The sequence below is a fragment of the Lepisosteus platostomus genome, chromosome 18 (assembly GCF_059453375.1).
Source record: "Lepisosteus platostomus isolate fLepPlt1 chromosome 18, fLepPlt1.hap1, whole genome shotgun sequence".
NCBI classification, from domain to species: domain Eukaryota; kingdom Metazoa; phylum Chordata; class Actinopteri; order Semionotiformes; family Lepisosteidae; genus Lepisosteus; species Lepisosteus platostomus.
In genome coordinates, this window is record NC_142628.1 from 13,237,968 (window position 1) to 13,256,400 (window position 18,433).

Here is an 18,433-nt window from a genome sequence, read left to right on the forward strand (position 1 = left end):
AATATTAGATCAAACAGATCAAATAGGCCCTTGCAAATGTTTAACCCAGTGAATGCATCGTGGCATCTTAATACATCTAGGATACCTTTTTTTTTTTGCTGTGGTTTCCAATGCCTTTACTCAAAGTGCACTGGCCTTGAATACTGCTACTAATCAGAGAACGGTAAGAAATAATGAGATGCTCGGATTGGACAGCATCTTTATTTTCCCGTATTGGCATGTACAAAGACCTTTAAAGAAGCACAAGAACTCAATCCTCGCTGCCATCGACGGGGTTCTCGATAACTTTCAGCAGCCAGCGCCTCATGCGGAACAGGTGAGTGTAGAAACCGTACTTCCCGTCTCTGTCGCAGCCCTCGCCCCACGACACGATCCCAATCTGATACCAGCGCTGATCGTCCGGGTTCTGGGAACAAAGCGACGCGTCAAATACTGTAAAAAAACGTCTCTTCCTCTCGCGGGCGCAAGCCCACAGGGTCCGCCTTACCGTACAGTAGGGTCCTTCAGTAATAGGCTGCGGCAACGCACATGGGGAACAAAGAAATCAAAGGTGCAAAAACGGAAAAAGTGCTGTAACCTCTTACTTCTGCTTTTCTCCCCAAGTTTCTCGGATGTTTTTCTTTTCAGAAAGAATACATAGCCTAAAACGCAGTGCTTCTCCATAAACAGATTTAATACTGTATATCATCTTTTCACCCCCAGTGAAACTCTCCATCTGATTCATTTACAAGGCTTGGGATCTAAAGGGCAAAATAATCACAGTGCAGGACTAAACTACCGTTGGGCTGCAAAAATAAATCTGTGTGGGCTTTTCGACCCTCTAAAGAGATCACTTTATTGGCCATATACAATTTCTTGCATTAGGAATTCGTCTTTTTGCATATCCCAGCTTGCTCTCCATGAGACACACAGACAGGGAGAGAAGCTGGGGGTCAGAGCGCAGGGTCAGTCATTTATACTGCTCCCCTGGAGCAGTTGGGGTGAAGGGCCTTGCTCAGGGGCCCAACGGAGTAGGATTCCTCTGCCGGCAGCGTGATTTGAACCGGCAACCTTCCAGCCCCAGGCGCAGATCCTGAGCCACAGAGCCTTTCTCTAGCAGATCAGATGGAAGCAGAAAGTTTTTTCTCCTCACCTTAATATTATGTCGTTAACTTAGAATACCTACAGTGAAAAAAAATAAATTGGACAGCTTGAATCTTTGCTGCTGCCTCGCATACCTTCATCACAAAGGGGCCTCCGCTGTCTCCTTCACAAGCGTCGCCTCTTTTTGAATCCTCAGGCTTGAACCCTATTACATGCAAAAAGATGGTGGTGATTATTGCGAACAGTCTTTGCACCCTCTTCCCACTTCTGCTCTGTTTTCTATCCAGCCAGTTTTGATGACAGCGTTTTCCTTAGAAGGACACAGCTGGAATGTAACCGGTCAGGACTGCACTCTGGATGATGGACACACAGACAGACACAGAGGCAGACAGACTGACAGATAGACGCACACGCACACACAGGGAGATCTTAGAGATGACAGGACATCTGTACAGAAACACCTCAGTTCAGAACTGAACTGTTTCTGCTACTGTTTTTTTCAATGTATATTTAAATGAAGAACAACAGCATTATCACTAAAAATATTTGCAAAACTTTCACTATGGGCCATAACGTTTTTTTTTTATATCCCCAGCGTTGAGCAATTTAATTTTATGTTGAACAAATGCAAATGAGTTTCAAGACTTTTGGTTCTAACAAACCTCACTGTTCACTTCCGTCTTCCCACTTTTTACTACAGTTCTAAGCCACTAAGAAGCAGAGTTACATGTTAAGGAAAAAAAACGGAAGGAGACAAAAAGCATTACAATGTGCAAAGTTTGCATGAATTGTTTTCCAGATTAACCAGGGTCTACCAGCTTCTGTTCCTTAAATTCAGGATGAAAATGCATTTCAGTTTGATTTTTAGGGTTTCTTATTTCAACAGCCAGCATGTTTTTTTGAGACAGTTGAAATGACCCCATAGAGGTGACGCTTGTCGGTCCTTGATGAGGTGACGCGCAGTACCTGCACAGAACATGTTGTCCGTGATCCGGATTGTTGTCGACGCGCGACAGGTGTCTTGATCCACAATCGGGAGGTGAATCTGCTGTAGTGTGGAGGGCAGGGAGGAGGGGCTGCTGGACCAGGTCTCAAACAGATTTCCCCATCCAGTTACCCTCCCCTTGAAACCAGCAAACATCAGGCTAGAGACCAACGAGACACAGCTTTAATGGGTGACATCAAGGCACCGTTTTGGTACATTTGTGTTTTCGATCAGTAGAAATCTGACTCTGGCCTGGGGTCAGTACTTCTGACCTGATATGAGTGCATTTTAAACAGACACCTGCCGTAGGTAAAGTGTTAGAAACACCTGCTGTACGGGACATCTCAGAAATAAATGAAAGGTGGGGATAACATTATCAGGAATAGTCTACTGTACCATAAGTGGAAACATTTTCAATATGTAAGTAATGGTCACTCAAACCTCCAGTAAAGGTATTAACATAGGGAGACCATGGCTGTACCCAGACTATAACACTCCCTGTAACACTGCAGGAGTGCAGGACACTGCGTCCATTTTCATCATTCGTCTCTAAACGTCACAGAACCGCACTGCGGCTCCTCGCGTCCCTACAGGTCTAATGATACTGATTCCTCTGAAGAAGTATGTGAGAGAGATCGGTATTCTCGAGCTCTCACCACATTTCAGGTACATCATGTTAATATAATGTTAACCCGCCATATTTACAAGTTGAATTGGAAAATAAAGCGCTTAAAAAAGATTTCATTTTGAAGGCCGAACCACAGTTTCATGCTTGTATCGGAGCTTTAGCAGCGGCGCTGTCTTACGTCTTTGCAACCTCTTTGGTGGGCAGGCAGATGGGAGCGATTCTGTCGCTGAAGGAGACTGGGTTCCTCATGTGCAGAAGAGCAATGTCCCGATTTAGATTAACCTTCCAGTCGTACCGCGGGTGGACAATTATCTTATCCAAAGCCACAATCTTTTCTTGGCCTTTTTCAAACCTGTGGATGGATAAACATATTGATAATAATAATAATAATAATTTTTATATAGTGCCTTTTAAAGAAGCATCTCAAACAGCTTTACAGTAGGTGTAAAAAACGGATTTCTCCTTGGTAGCAAATGGGCTGGTCTTATTGCCCTGGAGCACGTGTGGGGTGATCTCCCTCAGTGCCTCAGTGCCTCAGTGCCTCCCTTCTACAGTACATGGGGTACAGGATTAGAAGGACAGATATCTTAAATGTGACCACACAAGGTGACTACATGAAGGCTGTTGTGTTATTTAAAGTTATTACCCAGCTTGACGCTCATATATAGGTGATACAGTAGGCGAAAAGTGGCCCTGCTGTAAGCCCACTGACCACCTTTAACTGGTGGCCCAAAGCAGATAATACAATCGGAGATCTTGAATGTCTTTCATAATGCTACCGCTTCTGCTGAGTTTTCACTGTTAATGAAAGGCTTTCTCTGTATATTCATGACGCTTTTGGAAAAGGGGCATCAGTAACTACAGCGGCCAGGTTCACAGGAGCCGAATAACCTTTTTTCCACTCTGTTTGCAGTACTTACTTGGCACGAGAGTGCTTGCCCAGACGAACGATGATGTCATTTGCAGTGAAGTTTTTGTCCCAGGGTGGGTATAAAATGCAGTGGGCTGCAGTCAGTATCCACTGGTCACTTAAGAGACTGGCCCCACATAACAGTTCCTGGGGATTCTTTCTGTACAACATCACCTGCCTGTGAAAGAGATGTGGTGCCTTAAAATGAAAAAAATAGTCTCCTAAAGAAACTAGACTATCTATAGGTCCTGAATAAATGAGTTTAAAAATGATTTGCCATTAAGGGCCAATTAAACATGGTTAAATTTCTGGTTCAGGTTTTGCTACATCATTAGCTGGATATAAACTGAGACATCCCTAAGGTGGTGGGCCTGACTGCTTGAGAAATGTTTCATTTTAATGGGTTAAGGGTAGACAGGATGTCCTTAGCTTTGCACGCACAAGCGATTCCTGTGGCTTGCCAGCCTCCTAAGAGACTGCAGTGCTGCAGATCGGTGAGAGCTGGATCACTCCTCCAGCTGATTCTAACTGTGCTGTTGATGCAGTGGGACTCTCAGTGTAAATCCCAGCCAACGGCCAGGACAAGTAACAGTCAATAACAGTTATCGGGGGCAATTATTTGGGAAATAATACCAATTATTACACAATGAGTACAGAAGCATTTTTAATTTTACCATGGTGCACTGCCTTGTTCCGCTTCAACTCCCTTCACAATTCGACCGGCGATGTAAGATTCAGTGAGCTCTTTCTCAGTCGCATCCTGTTTATTTACCCGTTCAAACATTGGCCTGATTCCACAATCTGAAAGGGAGGGTATTTGGAGAATGCATCCTTTATAATAATACTGGCACATGCAGACAAGCCCTTCTGCTGGGAGCCTGCAGATCCCTATGACACAAGCTCTGAGCTCTTGCATGTCCCGGTCCTTATAAAGTTCCCTTTGGAATACCACAATGAAACCAAGCTGTGAGTATGGTAAACCTTAGAGCATTACGATAAAGCGGCCACAAAACATAGGTGGCTATGCTAAAGTAAAAGCAATGGGTGAAGAACACAGAGCGGAATGTTAGCTCTGAAGCGGGCAGATCTTCAATTAGCCAATCGACCAATCAATCTATCCATCACAAATCATTTGATTTGCAATAGTACCCATCCCAACACTCCGGCACAGAACACTTTACAGATTTCTATAGCAGATAACAATATAACAACAGCTGACCACGTGGGCATAGAGGAGAGGAAAACAAAACCCTCCAATGGGAGAAATCAAACCTCTGGGGGTCCCAGGACCAACGGTTTCCCTTTTCAAGGCAATGAATTAGTGGTACATTAACTGTAATAGATGATGATCAGCTTCACCAAAGGACAGAGCTGATATCATAAGCTACTCAGGGTAATCTGAATGAAAGCTGAGGTTTCATTGGTCTACCCATTTGGGTATGGTGTTCCAGGCTACGACTCTGAACTAATGTAATCTAATCTATTGATCATATATAAAGAAAAAAAAGCGTTGAAAAGGTTGTGCTTTCTGGAAAGAAAAGTATCTTTCTTCTTGCAAATAAAGGAAAGAAAAAAACAAAAATTGTGCCCCCACTTCTAAAAAAAATGTTCAGAGTCATATAGTATTTCCTGAATGTTGTAGTGTCACGGAGGTAAGGTTACAGGATATGGATGTGTTGGATCCTGTGTTCATTTTCAGATCAGATCAATTCCACGCAGGACAACAGTCAATTCAGGAATGATTCCTGTGCCCAAGCTCTCCTCCTCCCTGTCCCTCTTTCCTTTCCACCTGGCACGTACCTGCCTCTCCTTGGCCAAAGCTATTGGGGTTGAAGAAGGTTTTATATGATCCAGCTGACACCGTCCTCCCAGAAATCTTTTCCTGATCATCCTGAAACTCGTGAAGAGGTTCATCTGTACAAAACCAGGTTAGGGGAAAGTTTTAGAATTGCACCAAACAAAACATGTTAGCTTGAATTACACCACAGAGCTATGCATTCCATTTAATAGGCAGGTTAGTGAAATATTTCAGATTCTTAAATGAAATATTTGACCGACACTTTGGGGGATAAAGAACTACATTTCTCGCTACTTTCATCATGGTTTAATTATCTACAAATGGCTGTTTATCGGGGTATCATGTTATTGGCTCCAATAAAACTGTTAAGTGAGGCAGACAGAATGATTAATTTCACACTGAATAGTAGAAAGAAAAGAAAAACACAACATTTGAGCTCCAAAGCCTTCTTCGGCAACCAACGCGTGCTGACACAGCTCTCCACGCTAATCCCTTCAGTTCTTATGTGGCCACGCTTTAAGTCGATGTGTTTCCTGGCACTTATCCATCCATCCGTTTTCTACCTGCTTTATTCAGCCCGGTGTTACAGGGATGCGGGATCCGAACACAGCCAGCACTGGGCACAAGGTAGGATACGCCCTGGACGTGACGCCAGTCCCTCGAAGGGCACACACACTCACACCACAGCCAGGTTGCCCAGAAACCAACGAACCCCCGCAGCATGTCTTCGGAGTGTGGGAGGAAACTCACGAGAGCGCGGAGAGAACATACAAACTCCACACAGACAGCAGCCCAATTCAGTAAGGCGTCCTGGCACTTAACAACGGGGGGGGGGAAAACGAAGCGGTTTGAAATAAGCGAAGGAGGCCGTGCGCACACTAACCCTTCACATTGACGTTTCGGGTTTTTTTCCGGGTGCAGGGGAAAACAGAGTGCCAGGGGTTCCCCTGCCCCGACCTTTGCAGAGATTTTCCTGGTGCTGCTGAAATTTCCCAGAAGAGCTCCGTCTCACTCACCGCAAAGCGGGATGTCGCAGTACTCGAACGCGATTCGGGGCTTGTCGACAAAACACCACGGGCCTTCCAAATCTCCGTCGGGGTTGCGGCAATAGTTCTTCTCCAGCTGCACCTCGGGCAGGAAGTCCTTGCCGTGCCTGAGGTCCCGAGCGGTGGGGGAGCTCCAGCTCAGGCACGGGTGATGGGTGACAGTGGTGGAGATGTTGCCATTGTAATCAATACCCGCGTCCTTCAGGCACTCCCTCTTATCATACACCACCTTCTTACCGGGTACAGGTGTGGGCCTGGGAGGCTCACCTGAAGGAAATAAGAAACTGCGTTAAGCAACAAGCCTGGAGTGACAGGGCAGGGGCCTGAAAAGCCAGACCTGGAGCTGGGTGTGAATGGGCTTACCACATACTGAGATACTGCACTCTTCTTTCTTCACCAGGGGGTCTCTGGTGTAGCACCAGGGGCCCATCGTGTCATTGTTGGGGTTCCTGCAGTAGTTCTGAACCAGGTCTTTATCGGGGTACATGGACAAGGTGAATTCCCTGTGAGAAAGGGAGAGTTCAGCAACAGCTCGATGAAGTGGTCAAGACAAACAAAGAGATGTCGCTGGGCTACACTAAAACTTAGTCTTTAGTGTTTCTGAAATTACCTCTCCGGCTAATCAAGAAGCCTGGAATGATGACTTTCCTGCGCTCTATAACCTTAAAGCAAAATAATGATTTCCTCTGTTTCTACTTTTCTTTTTTCTCTTTTTCTCTTCTTAGAATTGTCTGCAGCTTAAAGTGCTTGGAGGGTTGGAGGGTCAGTCTGAATCAGCTCATTATTGGCTTAACTGGACCAAATGAACAATGTTTCTCAGGCCTTTGAGTGCAGGGAATCTAAAAACCGCACAGATACACTGGTCCTCCTGGACCAGGATGGGATACTCCTGCTTTGGGTACATCGAGACAAGCAGAACAAAAGAAGCAGAAAGAAAGAGAATGTGATGGACACCTAGCCACACTTACTTTTTATGTGGGAAGTTACTGGACCAGTACTGACACTCCCTCCCACTTACAGTGACTGAGAGATTGCCTCTGTATTTGTCACCACTTCTTCCCATTACACACTTCCCTGAAAAACAGACAACAGTATCACCTTGATTAAAACACTCAGCACACTGACGCATGGTGAATTCATGGCAGTATGTGAAGTCCACAAACTCCTCGGTAGCACAGCAACTTTTCTAGGTACATTTTACAGCATCTTTGTGAGAATCGAATGAGAACTTACCATCCAAGCAAAGCCTCAAAGACTCTATTTTCTTTGAATTTCTTTTACCTTGGTCACCTTCACAAGCTAAAAATAACAGAAGAAGGGTTAACAATACATTGAACAGAATCCGTACACATACAAGGCTGGTCAGATAAAGTCAGACTTTTTTTTGTTTACAGAATGGATATATGAAATGACATTTAAATACATCTAATCACATCAATGTAGATGACAGTCTCCTTCTGATTAGAATGTACTAATACCATTCACATTTAGAAATATACAAACAATAAGAACACAGAAAGACATTGATTTAAATTCAAAAATAATAAATGATCTTCAAGGGGACATTTTTATGTCATTTAACTTAAACACGTTAAAGGTATTTTAACGTGTGATGTTCAGTTTCTGATATCATGAACTGTAGCTCAGTTATCATTCAATTGACATGAAGAACTCTGAAGGAGAAAACAGCAATCCTATGTTTGAATTACAAAAAAACATATTTCTGACATAAACAGTTTATTGTTGATAACAAATATTCTATATTTTGTAATATGTTATATTAGATAACAACAAATATCAAAACAAATTATTATTATGTATTATAATTATATTCAAAGGAACAAGTGATAGGTTTATTCCATGCTGAAAAGAGACGAGAGAAAACGCAACGTTTTGAAGGCTTCAAAGCCAAAACGCTGTGTTTTTTTTCTTCTCTTTTCAGCATGGAATAAACCTATCGCTTGTTCCTTTGCAGACTACGCATGCTGACGCTGCTACCCACCTGAACTACTTATAATTATATGTTTGGGGCTCAGCAGTTGTTATAGCGTTAATTTAATAACAGCAATCCTTTTTTAATCTGGAAGTTAAAATTTTGTGGAGTTTGGAAGACATGAATTTAAGAAAGGGGGGGACAATCCTTACCCAAATATTTTTTCCAAAAGTCTGCCTGAATAAAAAAAAATAAAGAGAAGCAAATATAAATTAAATTATTCCAAGATGCAGTGTCAAGTCCAAGACGACAAACAGTTTCCTGTCACCCAGTAGCTAATGTGGCTAACATTATCCTAAAAGGAGACGGGCTCCTAGCAAAGGCTGGTGGTGACTCAATGACATTGGCACAAACAACACACTTTCCCCGAGAAACAACTTCAAACCGCCTTGGAGATCAAACCTGAAGAGCAGGACCACACCAGTAGCCTCCTCAGAGACAAGGCCTGCAGTAAATAAAGGTGACCAACTGCAGATGTCAACCCATGAACACAACACACAGCTGAGAATACAGTATGTTGTGCTGAAAAAGGCCTCAGCTTTCTGTGCCACTGGAAAGCATTCTGTGGCAAAAAACAGATCTACAGGCATGATGGATTACATCTGAATGAGATGGACACTAGTCGGCTTATGGTAAGGACCTATAGAGACCGTTTAATACACTTAAACTAGGATGGATGAGGAGTCCAAATAAAAACTGTTAACAAGATGTACATGGAATACAGTAAAAAAAAGTGAACCCAAACACAAGGACTTGAGCTGAGAGCTAACAGTGAAACAGAATTCAGAGGACACGAGTAAAAACTATTGAGAAGTGCATTGAAGACCAGGAGAAACCTCTGGAACAAGGCCACACTGTACAAGCTGACACCTTGGATTCGTTCAAGAAAACAGCTGGAATGAGATCCTTAGATCACCTTCTAACTACTAAATGTTGTTAGTTTCACTACTACCAACTAAATGAGCCAGATGGGTCAAATGCTTACTTACTGTTTCATTTCAGTAACCTTTACAATATGTGCTTAAGACAATGAGGCTAATATATTTGCCAACTTAGTATTCTGTGTTTGACATGCGCATTTTAGGATATCGTGAGATTTGAAGAGAGAGCACAACAAAATTTTCCATTATGAGCGATTAAAAGACCCTCAGCATAAAAGTAAATTTAAGAAATCTAAACGGGAGTTTGCAATTTTGTAAATTTTGGGAACTCACTGTCCGGGTGTTGTCCTCAAAGATTTCACGGGCCTCCTCATGGTCACAGATCTCTTCCAGACACTCTCGTTCCATATTGCCTGGCTTAAGTTCTTCAAAAACGGTGTTTGCACGCCGGCCACGGGTCAAAACCATGGACGCTTTCTGTCTGTTGAGGAATACTAAGATCCCACAAAATTAATAGCAAGGAAAATGTGAAGTTGCCATTATTACATAAAAACCATGTCAAAAAATTTTGGTCATTTCACACGATAGATTATATAAACTTTGTTGCTGATTTCTTTGGGGAAATGATTACCCTGTTCACACTGTTAATACTACACAAGAAAATCAAATGTAAAGAATACAGGCCTCCATCTACATCTTCACAATGCTGAATCACTTGGTTGGATTTAAGACAGATTTTTGGAAGGATTTTTTGGGATTGTTGCTTACAATCAAGACATCGAAACTTTGCCGGACTTTGCTGTCCTCTCGGCAGCCATCATGTTAACTGTCATATCTCTGCAGGACATAATCAAAAATGTTCCTGTTTTTACTCTTTTTCTGGGGTGTTCGAAAATCAGATAAAATCTAAACCATCTGCGCACAGTCCATGTTACTATGTGTCCGCCCTGTAATGATCTTTAACTAAGAGGACACTTCTTCACTTTTTTGCTGAGACTCTCAAGCAGAACTCAAAAACCAGCCTTGACTTGCAAGCAATGGACAATCAACACCCCAGCCGGAAAAAACAAAATCTTACCATTTTCACAAAGAGAGATCTGGACAAAAGATGCACACAGGACACTGAAAATGAGAACCACGGACATTCCACCCATTGCTACTGATGTCTAGAGCCTGAACAGGGAGCTGGGACAAACCTACAGACACCCACCACCAAAAAAAAAAAACAGCTCAGCCTCCTGGTTAATATTGAATCCAGAATCCCAAGAGGAGAAGAGTGTCACAATTCACTGGGAACACTGATCGCTTCCTGTTCATAGTGAAAGGCAGAGTACAATTCTAAAGGTGGCCATGAAAAAAATGTATTATAACAGTGTTTACTTGCACCTTATTTCTAATTCTAATGTGACCATATCTAAAGGAAAAAGCACTGCGCTTGTGATGAAATTAGCTATGAAGCTTTTTGCTCCATCTTTCGAATAGGGGTGGGTTAATTAACTGGCAATCCCAGTGCTTAAAAATCTTCTGGTTCCCCCGATTTCATTTCTCCTCTGATCTTACTCAACTTGAACCCATTATTTGGATAAGAAAATCAAGTCACCGTTTTTTAGGGTTTTCAGTTTCTATTTCCAAAGCACTTGTCAAACACACAGGAATCGGATCGCAGGATCCTGGAGTTGCTCAATCACTGCTTTTAAAAGAATGAAATGCTTGATTAACATGGCGTCGTGCGACACAACGCGGTTGTTTCTTGGCTCACTTATGTTAACCCTCCCTGACCAGACAGCCACACGGGTGATTATCATGCAAGTAGGGCTGTCCGGATAAATTTCCAGAGGAATACATTGTCTTCCAGCTTTTGTTAGTTTTCAATCCAATAACAGGTTTATCTGATTAATTAACTACACAAAGTAAACATTTTCATGGGACTTGAAGTCATTTTGTTTGCAGCTGGGCTTGACTTAACCAGAACCAGGGCCCCTGTTTTTTTTCACCCTTAATTGCATAACAGGAATTTTAAAATACACGCAAATAGCAAGGGCCTTGAAGTACTTAACATCCCCATGGACTCATACAATTAAAAAAACTGGATTAGTATGCAAAATGTCTACTTCAACTATTCAGTATCCCACTTGATTGTTAATAATTTGAAAAGAAAACAAGCAGGGAATGTAGTTCTTTAGTGGATTCAACGATAGCAGGAACAGCAGCTCAAAAAAGGGCTGTTTATTGATTTTCCTTCATGGCCTCACTGTTTAAATATTTGTGTGCAAATATTGGATGACTCCCATTGCAGGAGAAGAGAAGGGCAGGTTTACAGCAATAATAGCAAAGCTCCAGAGAAGCTCTAAATCCCACAACCAAAGGCAAGGACAGTTTGTTTCTGACCCATTTTGAATACAACACATGAAAGATATGTAAGAGAAGCCTGTATAATGCATGAGGCAAAAAAGCAAACATTTTGAAATACTCATAATACATATGAAGTTATAATGTAGTTCTGTACATACTGTATACACCCCTTCTGGGAGAAATGTACAGCATGGTAGTATGGAAATTGTGTAGAACAAACCCTTTGAATACCTAGAGTAAAGCTCAATGGGTCTGTGGGTGTAGGTTAACCTCTAAATTTAAAGACACAAAAGCAGTGTCTGCGTCAAATCAATACATTCTCATTCATTTGTTGATGTTTCTTTTTGTGTAACAATACACAATTGTAACACTTTTTTAGAACACTTACTCCTTAATAATTAAATAAAAATGTGGATTGTTCATTTGTTCAGACAGAAAGGCAACACAGTTCAGTGTATCTGAAGTTAGGGCAGGAAGTGTTTGTGCAAAACTTGGACAATGTCAGCATTACAAAACATTTAGCCTTTTAAAATACTTCTAGGAAGACATAAAACAAGAACAAGAGGATACATAACCAGATACAGTATTTAGTTTGAATAGAAAAATATTTAACAAGAATGACTTAATTTATTTTTCCTTAAAGAACTGTCAGAATTTAACCCACTGAGATTTAATTTTCAGTGCAATACATCAAAGGAACACTGAGTACGCAGATGATAACATGAGACAAGGTTCACTTTGCAGGTGAGTCAATATTTGCAAAAATCCAACCACTACTGATATGGTCATCTCACCAGAAACAACAGATCAGTAAAATTTGTTTTTTGCTCAGTAAACTAATTAACTTTTGTTAGCTATCATTGCAAATCAGGTTGTATCATTGAAAGAGTAGTCAGATTAAAGTATAATGAAGGGAGTAAGGCAAGAGATTACAAAAATATTTTTAAATCATTTAACCAAAGAATTCTAAAATATGCCCATTTTTCATTGCTAATTGATTGATTCTTAAACATTAAAGACCAAAATAAAATAGCTGGAGAGAATTAGCACACAAGAACCATCCAAAAAATATCTTGTTAGTTTTAATGACAAATTCAGCAATTAACAGTTTATTAACACCTCACGATCCTGTCTCAATTTCTACAGTCTCAGCCACTGAATTTAGCCCTTCATCCTCCTGTAGAATCACAACATTACTGTGAGATTTATCCTCCTCAACGATGATGCACTTGTTGTGCGAATCGGAGATGATGATTTCTATGATGTCATCATTCAGCTGGATGTGGCCTCTGGCCTGACCTTGCACAGTCTGGCCAGTTTCGGTCGAGGAGCCTACTACTCCTTGGAGAACGTGCTCGGCTCCGAATGCCAAACTGTTCTCAAACGGATTTGAAGTGCTTATCAGTACCTGTCCTTCATCTGCAACGGGCATCATTGTCACAGCATCGATAGCATGAACATACACCACTTGCTCTTCTTGGGGCTGCACGCTTGCTTTCTTATCTGCACGAGGTCTCCTGCTGGTTTTCCTGGTTACCTTCTTAGGCCTGCCCTTCGAAGGGGCAGAGTGATCCGATTCCAGAGCTGCCAATGCTTCTGCCAGCTCCCCGGCAATTTTCTCCTCTTTCCTTTTGTGGGACAACTGGTGGCGGACCAGGCTTTGCATTAGGGTGTAGCCCGCCCCACACGTCTGGCACTTGTAGGGCTTTTCTTCCAAGTGGCTCTTCTGGTGCCGGCGCAGCTTGGTGGCCAAGGTGTAGGCCTTTCCACACTGGTCGCACTTGTAAGGGCGGTCTCCAGAGTGAAGGCGCTCGTGGGCTCGGAGGGTGTGGGGGTCACGGAGGGCCTTTCCACAAACAGGGCAAAGGTAGACCTCCCCGGTGTGGGAGATCAAGTGCCTCCTGAGCTCAGGTATCTGTGAAAAGCGCTGCTCACAGTACTCACACTTATATGGTTTCTCCCCAGTGTGGATACGGAGGTGCCCCAAGAGGTTTCCTCTCTGCCTGAAGGTTTTCCCACAGTGAGAACAAGGATAGGGCCTCTCGCCGGTGTGTAACCTCATGTGGTTCTTCAGGGAGCCAGAGTTGGCCAGCTCCTTGTCACAGACGGTGCACTTGCAGGCCTTGGACACCTTGACGTTGAGCTCCTTCATGCGGTGGATCTCCTTGTGGATGCGCAAGGAAGGGCGCCGTGCAAAGGACTTGCCGCAGATGTCGCAAGAGAATGGGCGCTCCCCCGTGTGCAGCACCTCGTGCTCCTTCAGGTCCCGCTTCAGCCCATAGGTCTTGTCGCAGTGCTGGCACTTGAAAGGCCTCTCCCCCTTGTGCTGCAGGACATGGGCACGGAAACTCTCCTGAGAGCTGTAGCTCTTGCCACACTCGTTGCACAGATAGGGCTTGTAGTCCCGGTGGGTGAACTTGTGCTTCTTCAAGTGGCAGAGCTGGAAAAAGCATTTCTCGCACTCATCGCATTTGTATTTTCGTTTCCTGGCGTCGCTGGCCTGGGAGATGTCTGGGCTCTCAGCGCTTACAGCAGATTCCCGTTCTTCCGAGGGACTTCCTATGCTATCCAGGATGTCGGCACCCAATTCCCGAACTGCTTTGCTGTTTTTCCCCTCTTCCACGCTGGCCTCCCCCCATCCTCCTTGCTCATTCTCCGCATCTTTCCCTGCAGCGTCCTCCTTACTCTGCTCTGCTGCGTTCTTCTCTCTCACCTGTCGCTCCAGAACCCTCATCTTGCGCTCCTGCAGACGCTTCTGAATTCTGCTGACCAGCGTGTGCACTTTCCGGGGTTTGGCAGCCAGACGCAAGCTGGCCCTGAAACCACCTGTCCCTTCCTCCCCGATTCTTCCGCCCTCCTCCGGTTCCTTGTGTGCACCCTCCACCTGCGGCGTTTCCGTCACAGAATCCCCATCGTCCCCCAGTGCTGCTTTGGAAGGCCTGTCTGAGGACGCACCCGGGTTGTTTAGCGCCTCAGGAGAGCCATCCTCGTCTATTTGTGCAGAATCTGTCTCTTCGGAGTCACGGGGTAAATGATTTCTCGAATCCTTCTTACAGATTTGAGACAGTCGTCTTTTACGGTGAAGTCGCTGCGGTCTGTGCTCTTCTACTGCTGCCCCGGACTCTTTGGGAACTTCCTGTACGGCAATTTCAGGGGTTCCACATGCCTCGGATGGACCTGCATGAGCTCCTTGAGGTTTGGGTACAGCCTGTTCATGGCTTTCTTTCGGATCTGTAAAAAGATTTAACCAAACACACAATCACCTCAAATAAAACGGAAACAAATTTAATTAAAACTAAAGGGGGGCACCCGGTTAGTTTCAAAAGATTAGAATTCCTTTGAACACAGTTCAGTCAGTCTATTCCACATTACATTCACTGTTTCAGCTGACACCCCAACTTATTTCAAGGAACATCTCGATGAGAACATTGGATCCACAGGGATCCAACCACCAAACTGGCCAGATGATCCAAATGGCCTCCTCTCGTTCGTAACCTTTCTTTTGTCCTCAGATATTGTGACTAGAGTTGTTGATCTCAGGGGACCGTCTCCCAGCATTGTTACCTGGTAGCCGCGGAGCCTCCTCAGTCTCGGAGTCGAGAGCTTCCCCCCGGGCGTGGCGCTCCTCGGTCTCGACGGTCTCGTCTTCGCTCTGTGCCTCCTGGCCGCGCGTTCCTTGGCCTTCCTCGGCCGACACCTCTCCCTCCTCTCCCGGCCTGAGGAGCAGCTCCGCTCCCGGCTCGATGTCCTCGAGCGCCTTGACGTACGGCCTCCCGCGCAACCGAAGCACGCACGCGTTCCACTCTCCCTCGCTTCCGGCCCTGCAGGCAAACCTGGGCATGGGAGAAAGGGCGGGAACTGTGTGGGCATGCAGATGGATCCCTCGATACAACAGGACCCAAGAATGAGGATTCCCATGATCAATAAAATAAGACACAAGACATGGCTGAATGACAGCAAGGAGTCCTTCTCCAGGCCCTGGAGATGCTTAGCAATGAGTCTTAGCAACTGGATTCTTTGTGCTCCTCTATACTCAGATCTAATAGGCCTTAAGGATGAGAATTGTATTTTCCCCAGCTGACTTGATTCTTGTGTCTTCCTTTAGCTAACTACAACTGCGTTCCCAGCCTTGGCCCTCGGGACCCACACACCTCTGGGTTAAACTCGTTAGAGCACCGAGTTAAATAATCGAACCCTTAATAGACACAATCATTGGTTTAATTTGACACGTTTGTTTTCAGGTCCTTTTCTGATCCCCAAAGGTAGGGGCTTGCCTTTGAAGTAGTGTGCTTCTTGAGTTACTTCAGATCGCCGGTTCCTGGGTAAAAAAGAAAACCTTGCAAAGATTCCAACCAAGCAACTTCCTGGTTCAATGAAAGAGCTCAGCTGCAGTGCACAACAAGCAGGCGTGTGGGTCCCCAGGACGAGAAATTGGGAACCTCCAAGCTAGAGGAGTTTTCTTATTCAAATTACCTTATCCAGTTACCTGCCTCCTCGAGAGGAAGAGGGTCTATAGTTTGCTCAGAATTCGGTCCCCTTCCCTGTTAAAAAAAAAACAATTAGGCAGACATAAATTTTGACATCTTCACAGTTTTATTTGAAGTAGATAATGAAGATACCAAATGTGCAGTACAGCCACCTGCTGGATGCTGAACCCATTACACTAAGGTTTCTAGTCCTCAAGCTCTCAGGGTTTGTTTTACTAGTAATAACATCATAAACTGGAAAACACTATAGCTGGAATTAACCTTACACTTTATAAAGATTTTATTGATTTACAAAACTGCTGTTTATATGTCCTCGAGTGGCACAGTGGTGCTGTGGTCATCATTGCTGCCTTGCCATGCTGGGGCCCTGGGTTCAATTCTGGCCCTGGGGTGCTGTCTGTATGGAGTTTGCATGTTCTCCCTATGTTTGGTTTCCTCCCGGGGTCCAAAAATATTTTGATGGGTTAATTGCCTTCTGTAGAAACTGTCCCTGGAGTGAGTGTGCTTGTGTGTCCCTGCAATGGGCCGATATCCTATCCAGGGTGCATCCTGCCTTGCCCCTGTTGCTTGCCAGCATAGGTTCCAGCTTTCCTATGACCCTGAGCTGAATGAATCGGTTAGAAAACGGATGGATGGATGAACTCGTACCAGACCTACCTCTTCAGTCTCATCCACACCGGTGGGATTGGCGCAGTTCTCCAATGGCCCAAAGAAAGCTCCTTTGTGCACCGCCTTGCCCACACACCAGACGCCGATGCAGCTGCCCCGTGCCAGCGAAGGTCCCAGCGCCAGCCCCGGGGGCAGGGTGCGCAGGAGGGCGGGGCAGGGGGACTCTGGGTCCGGACTGGAGCTCCTAATGCACCGCAGGACCCCGGCAGCTGGGCACTCCCCCCCAGAGCCTTCTCTGCAGTCATCACAGGCTACGTGCAGACGGGTCACACAAGCGATTCAATTGTACAAATCAAACACAACAACAAGGACAGAGGAATACTGCAGAGGAGGCCCAGAATGAAACAGAAGAAAAGCTGAAAATCACAGAGGCGATGCTACCAGCCGGCCACAGCACTTAGTACAGAGCACGTTTCGCCTTAAGGGGGGCTTGGCACTATAGCTGGGCTGTGCTCTTGACATCTTTCGATTGAACTGTCAGCTCCAGTCACTGCTGGTCATCTAAATGCACACAGGTTTAGAGAACAAGCAGCGTATAATTCCACACTGAAAACTAACAAGAAAAGTGAAAAAACTATGTTTCGGTCGTGGATGCTTGGGGGAACGCAGAAGAGTACAGGAATACTATGCTAAGGGGAGCTGGGAAGACAAAAGACAGGCTAACGAGACGAGACTGGGTCATACCAAGAGGAAATGGTGCTGAAGAGGTAAAGATCAACCATTTGTACAGTATATGATTTTTACTGTTAAAGAATCTTTTTTATGCATTTTAGAGAACAGGAAACAAAAACTGACCGACTATGATAGTTTAGTCGCAGTCTGAACTACACATCATTATGATTTTTTGTAACTAGGCATGTTTTTCACATACATTATTAGGAGCTTACTCTGTGCATACATACTTTCCTTTATTCGTGTTAATGTGATTAAAATGTACACGAATTGCAGAAGTACAGGACCCCACGCTCACGCTCTGCGCATGCGCCGTATCGTGACGCGTTTAGGATCACAGAAACTGAACACTGCACGAAGGCGTTAGTAAGTTGCAACTTAACAGTTGGCAGAAAACAGCACTGGATGTTTTCAGCATAGGGTGCATAGTGTCAGTATACAACTACGGGCAAACACATTTTAAACTCATTACATCGAACATGAAACTACGTCTCTGCACAACCTATCATATCAATACTGATGTTTACTGAATGATTGCTTAAACAAAACTGTACTCACACAACGTTTTCTGATTCTTCGTAAAAATACTCCAGCTCGTCTCTGTTTTTCGTGACATTACACTTCCTGTATTTGAACTTGTCTTGCGCTGAGCCTTATGAGAAAACCTTAGGCTCCTCTTTAGCTAAATTTAAATACTGTATATGAATAATTTCAAACAGTCTTAGGTAACAAATAAACAGTGTCAACAGTGAGGCCCTGGACAAAACAATCAACTGAAGACTGAAGGCTATTTTTATATTTTAATGCATACCGGACTGTAGTAACAATAATGTAAATTATTTAAGTAACCCAGGGTTAGATTTCTGTCAAGTCTTGGCCATTTCTGTTTCGCTTCTAAAGTCTTCTGTCTTTCATCCCAAACTCCGGGA

General features: G+C 44.2%; 2 protein-coding genes across 2 annotated transcripts; both read right to left on the minus strand.

Annotated features, from left to right (window-relative positions):
* Positions 1–182: 182 nt before the first annotated feature.
* f2 (coagulation factor II (thrombin)) lies at positions 183–10,560 on the minus strand. Its single transcript, XM_088611942.1, has 14 exons — positions 10,403–10,560; positions 9,658–9,818; positions 8,596–8,620; positions 7,684–7,749; positions 7,419–7,524; positions 6,814–6,953; positions 6,421–6,717; positions 5,407–5,520; positions 4,281–4,407; positions 3,617–3,784; positions 2,875–3,048; positions 2,050–2,228; positions 1,218–1,288; positions 183–406 (listed from the first exon to the last, which is right to left on the minus strand). The coding sequence occupies exons 1-14, from the start codon at positions 10,476–10,478 to the stop codon at positions 251–253; spliced, it is 1,860 nt and encodes a 619-aa protein (XP_088468068.1). The 5' UTR covers positions 10,479–10,560; the 3' UTR covers positions 183–250.
* A 2,182-nt stretch (positions 10,561–12,742) lies between these two features.
* Positions 12,743–18,251, minus strand: znf408 (zinc finger protein 408). Its single transcript, XM_088611941.1, has 5 exons — positions 18,063–18,251; positions 16,821–17,083; positions 16,150–16,217; positions 15,241–15,509; positions 12,743–14,907 (listed from the first exon to the last, which is right to left on the minus strand). The coding sequence occupies exons 1-5, from the start codon at positions 18,118–18,120 to the stop codon at positions 12,797–12,799; spliced, it is 2,769 nt and encodes a 922-aa protein (XP_088468067.1). The 5' UTR covers positions 18,121–18,251; the 3' UTR covers positions 12,743–12,796.
* Between the last annotated feature and the right edge of the window lie 182 nt (positions 18,252–18,433).

What these genes read in the sequence shown, in the direction of transcription:
- f2 (XM_088611942.1), bottom strand. Translation starts at nt 10,478, where the DNA reads ATGGGTGGAATGTCCGTGGTTCTCATTTTCAGTGTCCTGTGTGCATCT. An exon ending in TTGAGGACAACACCCGGACA is followed by an intron (nt 8,621 to 9,657) that starts GTGAGTTCCCAA and finishes TTTTTTATTCAG; the next exon opens with GCAGACTTTTGGAAAAAATA. An exon ending in AGTAACTTCCCACATAAAAA is followed by an intron (nt 6,954 to 7,418) that starts GTAAGTGTGGCT and finishes CCTTTCTCACAG; the next exon opens with GGAATTCACCTTGTCCATGT.
- znf408 (XM_088611941.1), bottom strand. Translation starts at nt 18,120, where the DNA reads ATGTCACGAAAAACAGAGACGAGCTGGAGTATTTTTACGAAGAATCAG. An exon ending in GAAGAATCAGAAAACGTTGT is followed by an intron (nt 17,084 to 18,062) that starts GTGAGTACAGTT and finishes GTCTGCACGTAG; the next exon opens with CCTGTGATGACTGCAGAGAA. An exon ending in GGAGGCTCCGCGGCTACCAG is followed by an intron (nt 14,908 to 15,240) that starts GTAACAATGCTG and finishes ATCTTTTTACAG; the next exon opens with ATCCGAAAGAAAGCCATGAA.